Raw genomic sequence first — 15186 nt, 5'->3', positions numbered from 1 at the left:
AACGTTTGTCATTTATTTGTTGAAATACTTTTCGCTTCTTACATTATGTAGAGACTTATTACAACAAGATAGTCAGCTTACAGTACCAGTTTTAGATGCATTGGCTAATCTTAACCTACGCACTGACCTGATGGCTGAGGTGAGTGTCCAACAATATTTGATTATTTTAGGGTGTTCAACATCAACCATTATTCTGAGGCCAATGTCAGTCTAGGATTAACATTTGGGTGTATGTGAAAGACAGTAAGACGGTGGTGGGATGATGGTGTGGGATGCAGGGGTTCAAGGTTCATTTGAGTGAAAAACAGTAATCTACCCTACCTATTTAGCTTTGTCTGTACTACATTTTTTTTCATTGATTCTCTTTCTCCCCAGGAGGTACTAGTATTTGTACACAAATTAGGAGAAATAGAAATGATATGTTGAACCCTAGGTTTACAGAAAGAGCCTGAGCAAAATGCTGACTTTGCATCTTTTACAGGTGAGGTTGTCTGTATTACAAATGTTACCATCAGCAGAACTTGATGATTTACCAGTGGTTGTCAAGTTTATTTTACAGACAGTCACTTCAACTGATGCATTGGAGGTAAGTCATCAGAAATCACAACTTTTTGACATCCTTAGAAAAACTGGTGTGCACTTTCTATTGTGAGTTAATAGAATGATTATATGTGGCATGCATATACTGGGCATAGTTACCATCAATTTGTAAATAACATGTACATTTGATGAATAAATGAATGAATGAATGAATGAAATTGATTTCACCAGATAACGAAATAAGCTACACTTTCAAAGAACATGCATATGATACAAATATACAAAATGGATACAAAAGAAATACATTACAATTCTGCTGATGCTAAAAGTAACACCTTTTAGCACCTTCTTACACCTGTACCCATATGGTGAATAACGCCACCAGCCTATGCTTTGGGGCTATGTGTAAATAAAACTTGTTTGTCTAAACTAAGCATCTTGCTGGAACTCGTTGACACCTCTCAATCCGATAATGGTCAGTCGTTGTACCTCAGATCACAGACAAGAAACTGTGTTCCTTCTCTGTGCTCAGATGTTGTACCATGGCTCACAGTCCTGCTTGCAGACGGTGCACGCGTTTCGCTCAACACCGTCCTACGAAAAGTAACCGTCCTATAGCGAGTGCGAAAACAATATACTTTCGCACCAATAACAAAATAATTACATATAATTTTTTAAATAAAGCTATCAAATATTAGCAATCGGTCGAATATGTACTCATTTTAAATCTTTTTGACGATAGTAGTTGCTGGTACGATCACAAAAAGTGTCGAAATCGGAACTTTTCCAGTTCCGACTGATTTCAAAGTCCCGCCTTACAAACTCCGCCACATTTGATCGGGCGTCCACTTGGGCATAAATTTTACGATTGAACTTGTGATTTCGGGATTTCTCGTCCTCCGGACTGGGACTCGTACTTTTGTAGCCAAGGCGAGGTAAAATTACTAAATAGTCGATTTATTGCTGATATTTGAACACAGATGCGTTAAATCTTTAGTTACTAGCATTTCAGGTAAGCCCAGGTTTCACAACTGTCTCTTTGTAGGCGACTTACTCCGTATGCAAGCAGGGCGACATGGACCCTCAGACCACTAGTGGTCAACCGGTCTGAGATGGATCATAGACCCTACGAAATGGATGTAGCCTAGTAGATATGTCTGTATTTGTGAACAGTAAGGAATGTCTCTCAGATAGACTGTGTCCATGACTGTACAATCTTGTGTCAATTAAAGGCCTCTTCGCAGGTTTGTGAAAATGATGCTGGGGACTAATCTCCATTTCAAAAAGGGAAGTTTTTCTAACTGAAAAAGGTGTTTGTCCTGAATGTTCGATAACTTGTATTTCCGTCATTTTCTCGTGTCTGTTAATTTTAGCGACGAAGGGATATGATATTCTATAGAACGCCTTTTGTTTTATCAATTACAAACAATAGCATGTGAAGGGCGATACAATGTTGCCTTGTCCGAGAAACGGGAAGTACACTAGCTGTTTTCACTTCACTGCTCACACTTACATTGAAGAGCTATGTAGTCAGTAATCTTGGCTAGTCTATTCTATTGTCAAACAGAATTTTCCCTCAAATTCAACATCACTGTCAGAATATATTCGAGAAAGGTTTACAACGTTTAAACTTTATTCATCCTGGATTCAATAGCAAGTGTACATTCTTTGATCACGGATTTGCGAGTGCAAAACATTATAAAAGCACGGGACTGCAATTTTGTGTTCCTTGTCTGTGTAACCTCAGATCACTGAAAATATTCATTAGTGATCTGAGTCTGAGTTGGAACACATCTCCGTTTATAGTACTAGTTGTGTGTATTCACTAAGCCGTTTCAATATAATAATCATATGGACGTTTTATTTTCAACATCACGCAAACCATTGGCCTCTTTTCATGGTAGCGATTAGTCTATCTGCTAGACCACGGATGTTCTTCCGATACAATACGACACACGACCGAACATCGCTATCGAGGATGGAACATCCAAGGCAAGCCCTCACTGCGAACTTCGTTCGCTTATAGTAATTAATATCGAAAGAAAGCACGAACATCTAGCAGCAAGACTAGGTAGCGATTTGACAGACGCCAACAAAATCGAATTTTAGACTCTAATATTACTCTTCGCACGTACAGACTTCTTTTTATAGGATAATATCATAAAAAGTGAATCAGAGCAAGCATCTAACCTAGAGTCTAAAATTTGATTTTATCCGATAATGGATATTTGTGTAATGGTTCGTCTTCATGGGGTCAGGTGTAAAAAAGACGGGTCAAAGTTTGGAAATGTGCACTCAGAGAACTGCGACACAACTGCTGACAGAGAGTTCTCAAATCATATTTCAGAGCTAAGGTGGCTATTGTCCTGCGTGTTCATTATAAAGCGGCCAAGTTCGCGTCACAATTTGTAAAATAACGCTACGACATTATACTAAACAATAAAGAATAAATAAGCCTTTGAAGTTTCTGTGCTCCTACTATAAATACTTCCTATGAATCTGGCCACAGCTACTCATGTCCTAGTCTAGCTGCTAGACCTCAGGTGTTAACACTGTATTCCGAATTTACAATACGACAAGGATGGGCGTTCGCCATCACAGCGAACTTCGTCGGGAGAAAGCCCGAACGTCTAGCAGCAAGACAACTTTCTATAGTGGTCTGAGCGCACCATGCATACAATGAAAAGATGGAAAAGAAGATTATGCAAATACCCGACACTTCTTTATTTCTGTTGATATAGATGATGAGGCCAATTAACACATTTCTACCAGCTTAGCATATTAACTAACCTCGGATTTTCGAGGTTGGGAAGTTCTCAATTGGTCATACTTTAGCATCGGAGAGAATTGTAATGTACACAGTTCTTATCTGATGTGGACCATGGAAATAGTTCAGTGGAACTAGTCTTGTCCATGGCCTGTACATTTTTCTATATTTCAAAACAATAATGGACAATTTGAGTATTGTTCAAGAATAAAAATCTTTCTTGATAAACAAGTTTGATATGTGTGTTTTGTTAGAAATAGCAGTACTAGTCCAAGTATAGCCACAATGTAGCACAATTACATCTCATTTTTGTCCCAATGTATTTATGAGAGTTTATTTCTGCTCATTATGAAGGTGATCAGTGATGTCAGAAGTAACTTGGATTTTCAAGGCAGTTTTCAACCCATGTCAAGTTCTACTCAAAGAAACAGACACAGAAATAGGTATGTAGACTTTCATTAGGATTATCTATGCTGTAGTATGACAATATCAATTATAATTTTTGCATATTTTGATTTGTTCATATTTTTATATAGTGAGTACATTATTAGGAATAAACCAAGCATGAGTGATGCTATCAATTTTCAATATCATATTCATGACTGACAGTTATATACATGTAGGCAGTGTGTATGTCCCTTTATATATATATATCTCACCGATTCAATTTCTCATTTACATATCCAGTTTTTACAGTAATAGTTTGTTATATTTCTGTTCTGTTGAGTATTTTCTGTACAATGTACTGAGAGATAAGAAATCCAATGATACTTGTCATAATGTATGTATTTACCAATGCTTTGTCATCTGCTCAGATCCAGTACTGACCAAGATAAAGGTAGTGAAGTATTAACATTGGATGCTATAAGGTCAGCTATCAGGTTTCAAAAATGTATTGCCGAAGCCTGGATTAAGGCAATAGAGAATATATCTAGTGCTGCAGAACACCAAGTGAGTAGTACAGCTCTTAGAAGTTCAACTTCTGTCACAGGTTTGAAAGACAGACATTGTTGTCATAGAAGGGAAAACATGATAATATAGTGAATGTCTATTTTTAAAAAGATAACATTTTGGATGACAACATACAATATGAATAAAATAATGATAACAATATGACAGTTGTGGAAAAAGACACAAGAAAGTGGATGGTCTCAATAAAACTCAACTGTACATGTTTTTTAATGTGGCTTAACCTTGTATATTACAAACAAACTTATTGAAAAAGCCTGCAAATTTAGTTGAAGAGTCAAGCTGTTTTTGTTCTGAATTACTATAACAAGCAAAGTCACATTTTTGAACAGCCATGTCGTTGTCGTAGTCTAGTTCCTATTCGGAATCGTTACGATTTACACCTCCACTTAGAGACTATGTTGGCATCCAGACTGGTGTTGTCACCAAGTAATGCTAGTTTGCCCTCCACTGGCTGACATATTCAACTGTCTGAAACTAGTCACATTTCCCACAATTTTGCCAAGATTCTAGTTCACAATATTTTCTTTTTCCATAGGTAATTGATATATTTGTGCTGCTGATTCTGCACTCTACTGGAAATCGTAAGAAGATGGTGGAAAGTCTAGTAAGGAATAAAATCAGAGCAGGTCATTTCAATGAAGAACTTCTACAAGCTACATTTAGCTTACATGCACAGGTAGGAGATACTGGTTATTTGGATATCAATTATGAAAAAGTATCATTGCAATCCTCAATAAGGCTTGTGAAAAATGGTGGAACAAAATGTTAGAAAAACCAATGTTTTGATCAAGTGATATCTTTTGTTGACATGGTACCCAATTTCATCAATAACGTATAAGTTAGCACACTTCCCTAAAAATCATATTTTGTATCTACAAGTACAGTTTTCCCTTGATTAGTAACTATTGTTGGGGTAGACTACTCATCTTCTTAGCACAAATAGCTCTACTGACATGAACGCTTCATTATCCTATCAAATGACATCCTCCAAATGAACAAAACTGCTACTAAATTCTTACCAAGGAAATACAACATATAGTATTCATAGTCATGGTTACATGTACTACTCTTTCATGCAAAATTCAATAATAAAAATTTAGATTTAAAAATTGAAAAAATTCTCCCTTTCATTATAACTGATATTTTATCCAATGCATTGCAGGTTGTGAGAGAGTACTTCACATCTATTATATCATTAGCTGAAGTGTTACTGAGATCACCAGAACCACCTATCAGTCATTTTGGTTGTACATTGTATAAACAAGCCTTTATGTACTTTGATCTCTACTGTCAGCAGGTAAGGATTCACACTTTATCTCTCAATGCTATCATTACAAGTGTCTGTGAAAAAAACCCCAGGATTTACGATCTTCATTTTCTTCAACTTGCTTGAAACTTTAATAGAGATATGAGAATAGTCCAGGTCTTTTACTTATAACTAGTATGTTGATATAACAAGGTGTATAATTTGGATATCTCATCACGAGACACTTTCTAACTTTCTAACTTTCTAACACTGTGCTACATTCATTTCATGTCACATAGTATTTCCTGTTCAAAAAATGTAATCATCATACAGAGCTGGGAATCGTCATAAATTTTGAACACTGTAGTAGAACTATAATAAGTGATGAATTGCTGTGTGCGACAAAATGATAATTCATATTGATATGTAAACTAACTCTGAATACAATGTCTATCATATTCTTATTACAGGAGATTGTAGGCAGTCTTGTCACTCACATTGGCAGTGGATATGCTGGTGAAGTGGACTCCTCTCTAGATATCCTCTCCGACTTAGTAGAAAGTAAACCAGCTGCTATGGCACCATTTGCTATATTCATCAAGGTGAGTCTGTCTGTCTGTCTATCTGTCTATCTGTCTGTCTGTCTGTGTGCATGTGCATGTGTGTGTGTGTGTGTGTGTGTGTGTGTGTGTGTGTGTGGAGTCACTTCCAACTGTCAGGCTACAATAAATATTCCTAAAGATGCATTTACTATATTTTATTACACATGTAATCATGATTACTTGCATCAGTGTACACATATACAATTGGTATTTGTACTGCATCATAGTACTGAACTCATTATTGCATACCCGTGTAAATGAGCCTGTGATTTGTCCATTACATGAAATGAAATCTTTTTGAACATACCATTATTCTTTTAAGAAATTTCAGATAGAACTCAGATTTTCATATCAAATTAAAATACATATTAGCTGTAGTATTATAATCCAGCCATATAAGCTGTATTGTAATCCATCCATATTGTTATGTCTTTTTTCAAATGAAGGGTGTGTTGGACTACTTGGATAACTTATCCATACCTCAGATTAGAAAGCTGTTTTCTATGTTGAGTAACTTAGCGTTCAGAAATAACCATGATGGAAGTCTAATCCAGGTTAGTAGAGACAGAGAATATCAGATGAGCAGTGACTTTCTTAACACTATGATCTAATGTTTGCATAAATTAAAATATTTGTTGTTGTGAGTGTACTTTGTCGCTCACTCACTGCAGCATTATATAACAAACAAGTGAAAACACAAATAAGTCTGTGATATATGTGTTCTTTATACTCAATCATGTAGTCCGCATCAATCATGTCATTAATATCTAAACTTCAAGTGTTGTTTGTTACAGCAAGGTTGCTGACGAGTTTCAGCTCTGCAACTCTTGAGATAAGGTTGTCACTGCCTTTCAATGTCTTTAGTAAAGATTTGTTATATCATAGACATTGTCTATGATTATATGGACATACAGTGGGACACTGTGATAACAGAGAATCTTTTAGATGTGGTAGTGAACTTCAAAATTATAGAATGATAAACCTAGCTCAGTTCTGAGTGAAACAAGGTGGTTTCCAAATGTTTAAAATAGTTTTCAATAATTACTCCATACTTTTTTTACCTGATTATAGGTGGCATGATCAAATATTTCACATTCTATTTTTTCTTTATCTCTGAAATAAACACCACCTGGTAGGATGACATGCATATAGTGATACGTAAGCAGCTGTCCAGTAACACAGCCAAGTACAAAAGGATTGGTGTAATTGGTGCTATAACTATCATACACAACATGGCACACCACACCAAGACTGTATCACAGGCTGATGAACAGTCTGAATCACTCAATGTTTCATCTATGAGTAATGACAACTATAAACAGGTAAGGACAAGGTTGAAAAAGTGTTGAACAGTCACTGTAGCTGTGCATGCCTGGATGATACAAATTTATGCATCCTCAATTTATGTACCGATAATAGGGTTCGACCATATTCTTAACCCTACATGCTAACCCTAAGTGCAATTAAGATATTGTTGGCCAACTGGTTAGTATTTGGCCAGTGTTAGTTGGTTTAAAGTTTGGGTGTAAAAAAATAGTAGTTTGGGTGAGCTGTAGAAAAAGTTGGTCCCCAACAAAAGAATGATTCTATCTAAATCCGTACTGGTTCTCTTACAAGACAGTTGTAATTCCAAAACTGGGATTCAAGCAGTGGGTTTAATCCTTGAAACATACAAGTTCAAGTTTGAACTTGTTAATTTGAAATGAAAATTTGTGCAATCAGTTTTCATTGTTTTTATGTGTAGGTGATATCTCTATTGGAACTGGTTAGAAGTAGTAGTGGTAAGATGCCAGAGACTGCTGCCTTGTTCTTTGATGAGTTAGCAGCTGTTGTACAGAAAGGTGACTTAGATCCTCAGGTTGAGGTAAGTCTAGGGCACATGTTTCTACAACTACACATGATGCGTTGATTGGTTACTTCATCAGCTGGCTTGGATGAAGATAGCAATATTGAGTCACTGCTGGAGACAGACTGAACTATGTGTAAAATTGCAAAATTGTTGTACACTCACAGTAGTAGATGAAATATGATATGCACAGTATGAAACAAACATTTTAATTACTTTACATAGTTGAACTGTATGACTTTTTAATATTCAATACTTTTTAATACTGGCCGAAAGTTATATGATTTTGACAAAGGTATATATATTTGAGTTGATACTCGCTAACATTTATGTGTTGTTATTATTATTATATTCACCTAGGCATGTATAAGTGAGTCAATACTTGCTGATTTTCAAGATGACTTTATTATAGATGTAGAAGGAGAAAAACCAGAAAAGTAAGGCAAAATGAAAACAATAATTTTATTATTGTGTTTCCAATAACCTGACCGACCCTAGTTAAGCTGCCGACCCGAAACATATTTTAAACATTTACATAAGAAATTCCTCGTCTTCTTGATCTTCATGCATGTCTGTTTTCTTTCCCTAGTGGTGCCTAAACACATTTCATCAATCTATCACAGAAGGTGCATTTTGACCAACATTTCTTTTGTTTTTGGGTCGAAGCAATATTTTTCAAAATAGAACAATTAAAATGATCAAATCAAATCAAATCCAGACCTACCTAGCCTATTCTCTGAGGTCATGTTATTGGAAACACACAATTATTTTGTTAACGCCCAAGTGATAGTTTTCATATTCAATTTGTCAGTCAGTCATACACTAACTTTGATTGTAGTCTTGCTGCTAGAGCCCTTGGGCTATTCTGCTCACAGTGAAGGTGACCAAAGGTAGCTAGCGAGGGCGATAGCCCGGTGTTCCATCCTCGATAAAGCAACCTATGGTCACTTGTCTTATCATATCAGAAGAAAGCCCAAGGTCTAGCAGCTAGACTACTTTGATTGTTGATTGAGAACATGAATCCAGAATTGTACAAAATGTGTTTATGTTGTAGATATTACCCCTTTCTAGGTTTTGAGAAGTCAAATCCAGATATCCAGATCTCTAAATTGTATTTTGTGTGTTTAAGAACCATGGACCACCATGGTAACTGAAGCCAAGAATGGGATAGACTTCCCTCAGTTTCTAGATTTACAATTTATAGTTTCCTTTTACTCATATTTAAGCATGTGTTACAGGATCTGACTGTATTTCTATTCCTAAGTGTAACTCCCTGGCTGTCGTTGAAATATGCATTTTTTGTAGTCAGTCCAGTGTTCTACAATCTCAATTATAAATGCTGATCATAACTTACTTTGATCTTTGTGCATAGTGATGGATCAGTTCCACTAGAATTGATGTATGGTCTAGAGGAACAAGACAATGAAACTGGAATAGCTGTCAACTTAATCCCATTACTACAGAAACTAGAGAAGAACAAACGAAACTCAACAACACTTAATAAAGAGACAAAAGAAGATGAGAGGTAAGGGGTCTTGATATATCCCCCCTTTAATTTAAACTACAAAGACTGACGAAAAATAAATATGAATCTGTTTAAATTAAAACATGACGTCATGTATGCTGATGATTTTCAGTAAATTGTGTTTACTGGAAAGAGTAGTTGCCTTCATTGACTTAGATATTTCTAAAACTGTTTTTAGAAGAACTGCTTTCAAAAATATGTATAGAAATGTCAAGGTGAAAGTGTGACAGTCTATTGGATGGTTTGGTATGTTTCAAAGAGTTTAAAAATAAAGCGGGGGGGGGGGGGGGCATGACTGGTATATTTCATAAAATCATTGATTCTTACACATGACATTTTATAGGCTTCAAGGATACTCTTGCTGAGGGCTTTACATTGCCTTTTACATTTAGCTACCCCCTGGGCTGTTTTAGTTTTCTTACATGAATGCGTAAACTTTAATATTGTGTAATGTGTGGTGTTGTATGTTGTATGATTGTATGCTGTAATACTCCCTGGACTGAGAGAATGTACTAAATATTTGATATGGTTTAATGATAATGATATGGTGGTGAATTACCTCATTATTTTAGCTAAGATTTGGTAACCTAGTAACAAATGTAAAATCTGGTCAAATTTAGTATTTCCTGTACTGTCATTTTATCAATTAACCATGGTAAAACATCTTGGGAATGCAGGCAAATTTTATGAACTTGTTACCCCACACAGTACTTGTGTTTGATAATAGCGACTTACTTTGTATTTTGTCTTGTCAGAAGTGTATCACCAATCTGTTTGTCTCCACATTTCCGACTACTACGTATATGTGAACAGATTGAACACAATGGTGACTTGGAAGGTATTGATGCTTTACTGGGTTGTCCAGTGTTCATGTTTCCTGAACATTTTATTGACAAGATGGAATCTTTATCTATACCTGAAAGGGAACTTGTGTGCTCAGCAGTGTTTTACAGCTTGAATTGGTTTAGAGAGGTGAGTATCCAGAAATGCTGAATGGGCTTTTATCGTAAGGCAGTGCTCTCAAAAATCTTTCACAAGAGTGCTAGAAATATGCAGTCAACCACTGTTGCAAGAATGATTGAAGCTTAGGAAGGGAATGTGTTCCCATCAGAAGCTGATTAAAAAGCTTTTGACATGTGATATTTAGCTATAAAAATGGGTGTCCCAGCGGCGTTTGTTCTGATATTTAACTGATGTTTGATGTATGGGACTAGAAGTGAATTGATTGAGAGTAAGTTGTATACTGTGACAGTGAAATGGTTCAAAAGTACCTTTATGTTCATTTTGGGCACTGTCTTCTATGATAGTTGTTTTATACATACTGACTTTTAAGACAAATACTGTTTATGTATTTATGGGGAGGTATATAGTTGCAAGTTTCTCTGAAATTTTTGTGTGTTTGTGAATTCTATGTACATTGTATCTAGATCTCCATTCTTCTAATGATATAACCACATTTTGTACTTTCAGGTGATCAATGCATTTGCTGGTCAGACTGATACAGAGATGAAAGGAAAAGTGTTGACTAGATTACAGAATATAACAGAAACACAGAATCTGTTGGAGAAGTGTCTTGCAGGTTAGTTTAAGAACTATAAAGATATTTGTTCATCCCTTAATCTACCAATTCATTCGTCCATCCATTATTTTATTGATCCTTCCACCCACCCAATCACTCCCACCCTTCCACCTATTCATCCAACCAACAGACCATCAATAATCTATTCCCTCTTTGCAACCGTCCATCCAATTCCCATCCATCTGCCTGTAATCCCATCTATTCATCCACCCCACCAATTCATCCATCTAACCAACAAATCAATATCATCATCCATCCATCCATCTATCCATCCATCCATCCATCCATCCATCCATCCATCTAAACAACCATCCAATCATCAGCCCATCCTTAAATCAATCCCTCCTAAAAACATAGAATATTACTAATTATTACTATAGTTAAAAAGAAATCTGACATCAATGTATGTTTTGTATTACAGTTACCCCAGGATACATTCCACCACTGGCTAACTTTGACAGTGATAATGACATTGTTATATGGTTTCTTTTACAGTTACCCCAGGATACATTCCACCACTGGCTAACTTTGACAGTGAGAATGACATTGTTATATGGTTTCTTTTACAGTTACCCCAGGATACATTCCACCACTGGCTAACTTTGACAGTGACAATGACATTGTTATATGGTTTCTTTTATAGTTACCCCAGGATACATTATTCCACCACTGGCTAACTTTGACAGTGATAATGACATTGTTATATGGTTTCTTTTACAGTTACCCCAGGATACATTCCACCACTGGCTAACTTTGACAGTGACAACAATGAGACTCCATCAATTCCTGGTGGACCTAGTACATCAGGCACAGCAGCAAAGAAGGGCAGGAAACCAAAAGGGTATGTGCTAACTTATCTATTTAATATTGAGTTCTTTTTCTGAGAGTTTTTTAAAGTTTCATAAAAAAAACTCTGGTGAAGAACTAGGAGTGAGTGATGTTAAAAATAATGATTATATTATGGGGGCATATACATATAATGATATGAAAGATTATGTAAATTTATATATTAAGTGAAAAAAATGAAAACAGTCCCGATCAATAAATGCAATCCGACGTTTTGGCTAATATCTTAACAAGGATAAAGAGAAGATATAAGTAGATACAAAACCTGACTTACATCTGTGTAACTGAAAAGGAACGATACACCACAAGTTCTAATAAACGGGAAAGTATGCATAGAAAGATCTTAAAATCAAGTACACCATACAGAACCCAAATACATAAATAAAAAGCATGACAGGTTGCTGGAAGCATTTGATTGAATAAAGTAAACATTGAAAAATTTAAACAGTGAGGTACCCATGCTGTTGTAAAACTACACAAAAATGATATTAACAGCTTCAGTATAAAGAATGTAAAATGCTCAAAACTTGTTCTGCAGTATTTGTTGGATGCCAATTGCATGGCCAGGCTTTACAACAAGGCAGTAAATAAAATGTGTGTAAAAGAACTTTGTAGGTACCTAAACTGCATTATTGAAAATATCAAAGTAATGATCAGGCCACAGGCTTGCTTCGACTTTGTCTTAGTTTAAGAATGGATTAAACTTTAGCAAGAATCTTTTTCATGTCTATGTTCCCTACAGGAAGAAAGCCAATGCCGAGAAAGAGAAAGAGAATGCAAATATGACATGTAATGAGTCAGCATTGAATACTACTACCTGCAATACACAGGCAGAGAAGGACTCTCCAGTTAAAGACAACCCAGTTGAAAGTGAGAAACCAAGTGTTAATTTGACACAGTATAGAGCCTACTTCAGAGAGCTGGACATTGATGTCTTCTCTATACTCAACTGTGGATTGGTTACCAAGGCAGTCTTAGATACAGAAATGCACACCAAGGTAAGTTTTAAATTTTGCCTGAGTTTGCTTACTTAGTTTCCATCATTTCAGTGTTTCTCTCTCTCACACACACACACACACACACACACACACACACACACACACACACACACACACACACACACACACACACACACACACACACACACACACACACACACACACTCACACACACACACACACACACACACACACACACACACACACACACACACACACACACACACACCAGTCACCTTGAAAGACAGCTTTGTGAACTTGTGAAATATTAAATCTCTGATAAGATTAGATTAAAGATTAAAAAGATTTAAGAACCTATAATAACTGAAGAGGTTTATGGCAACGCTACACATATTATTAACTGATGGGCCAGGGTACTGAATTCCTCCTAGTCAACTTGGCTGAAATATGTAAGAGTTTATGTGAAGAGCTTCCCTTTCTATTTATTCCATTGGCAAGGGTATGCAGGCTTTCCAGGGTTGAAAACAAAACAGGTTCTGCAATATCAGTAGTCTTGGACAAATTATGATGGATACCTGCTCCATATTGAAAACTCTTCTTTTATTGAAATGCAAAAACTCCATATTTTGAAAACAGAGGGTCTTTGTTCATGTATATTATTACTGTCAAAGGAAAACTGTGAGTTTCTTTTGTAGCTTCTTTTAAAACACATTTCCAAGATCTTGAGAAGTTTAGGTTTTTGCTTTGCCATGAAACTTAGGTTTATGAACTGCATAAAACCAGGAGCTTTTTAAATAAGTGCTCAATCAGCCACTCAGAAACTGCATACATGTGTCAGTTTGCAGTCTTTGACACATTATAAAAAGAGAAAGCAGTATGACTTGTTTACATACTGCTTTACTATAATGATATGTAATCAAGAAAAAAAGCTGAAGGTCTTGCAAAATTTACCCTTTACCATGGCAAGCCTTAATAAGAACAGTAGGTCCAGTGTGTTGCCTCAAACTAAACAGGCAATATCAGGATTTGGGTTTATTTTATTATTTATTTATTTATTTATTTGGGTTTGTTTCTTATTTCTTATATTCCCATTATGTTGTATTTAGATTTGCAAGCAAAAACTGAAATCTTGAGTGACCACAAAATCTCACGTGATTGCATAACACGGTTTGTTGATGATTTTAGAGGGAGGTACTCCCGCCCATTGGTCTATACATATGTGCTGCCCTTTGGGGCATGTTTTCTCACCCTTTTGTCTACAATGAGGGCTGTCTTTGTCGAACTAGAGTCTAAAATGGGGTCCACTTTATACTATTTTCAATTATGTTTGGTCGAAAATGGGATCCCTGAAGGAAACGATATTACATCATATCATAAATTCTCACCTAGATCCCCTCAATTGCTGGTCAAAATGGGGTCTGGGGTTGGAAGTACTGGCTGCACACTGGGTTTTCACCAAAATCCTGACTGGCTCAGATTACTATGATACATGCAATTGGAAAAAAAATGACAGTAAATCTGCATCAATTATTATCCTGACTGAATGTTTGGCAGGTACAAAGACCAATCAGGTGATGCCTTTGGAGTAACATAATGTGAGCTTTCACCTCACAAATTACCATGGCAGCAATTTACATTTGATTCTGAACATGTGGCATTTGAATAAAGATTATGAAAATGGATAACAACATAGATTTTGCACTCAGTAAGTTAATTTTAGTCGTATTTAATCTGTCCAAAAGACTATTATCGAAGGCTACTTCTCCTGTAAAGATTTGTTTGTTTTATTCCACCAAAGAGTGGTACATTTTTTGGGTAGAAATAAGTTTCGTGAATAACCAGTGACCATGGAGTATAAGGCTGGTTTCAAAGAAAACAACTATCAACTTCGGAAACAATAACAATGCCGAAAGGAAAGTTACAAGGTGTCAGCGGGACAGTATCTGAAACAAAAACTATGCCTTAAGGAAAGGTATAAGGTATCAGCAATAGATACTGTACCTATATAGTGAAGTGATAAGATGTCAGTGGGACAACTTCTGAAACAAAACATGTGCCTTAAGGAAAGTTACCAGAGGGACGGCAAACAAGTTAGAGACCACACAGTCAGTGGAGGAGCCAATATATATTTTCAAAACTGAACTCATTCGACCATGATGTACCATCGATTTGTATCTTCTAATTAAACAGCTATCTCAAAAAAGTGGTAATACTACCCTAAAGTTTAACACTGTCAACCCCTGGATTCATAGATAATATCAAAGTCTTGCACATCTGTTTTAATGGTTTTGACAGTAATCCCTA

At 36.0% G+C, this 15186-nt stretch overlaps 1 protein-coding gene across 1 annotated transcript in view; it reads left to right on the top strand.

Annotated features, from left to right (window-relative positions):
• Nucleotides 1-15186, top strand: part of LOC144432817 (Fanconi anemia group D2 protein-like) — a 66319-nt gene that overhangs the window by 8267 nt on the left and 42866 nt on the right. The window contains exons 10-25 of the mRNA XM_078121103.1: nt 52-139; nt 482-586; nt 3662-3750; nt 4123-4258; nt 4815-4955; nt 5442-5576; nt 5996-6127; nt 6574-6681; nt 7264-7449; nt 7872-7991; nt 8334-8410; nt 9346-9498; nt 10254-10470; nt 10969-11077; nt 11798-11918; nt 12666-12921. Coding sequence (XP_077977229.1) covers nt 52-139; nt 482-586; nt 3662-3750; nt 4123-4258; nt 4815-4955; nt 5442-5576; nt 5996-6127; nt 6574-6681; nt 7264-7449; nt 7872-7991; nt 8334-8410; nt 9346-9498; nt 10254-10470; nt 10969-11077; nt 11798-11918; nt 12666-12921 — 2173 coding nt within the window. The remainder of the gene's footprint in view (nt 1-51; nt 140-481; nt 587-3661; nt 3751-4122; nt 4259-4814; nt 4956-5441; nt 5577-5995; nt 6128-6573; nt 6682-7263; nt 7450-7871; nt 7992-8333; nt 8411-9345; nt 9499-10253; nt 10471-10968; nt 11078-11797; nt 11919-12665; nt 12922-15186) is intronic.

This window comes from Glandiceps talaboti, chromosome 1 (assembly GCF_964340395.1).
Source record: "Glandiceps talaboti chromosome 1, keGlaTala1.1, whole genome shotgun sequence".
NCBI lineage: Eukaryota > Metazoa > Hemichordata > Enteropneusta > Spengelidae > Glandiceps > Glandiceps talaboti.
Note: the sequence above shows the minus strand (reverse complement) of the source record. Positions and strands in the feature narration are given on the sequence as shown.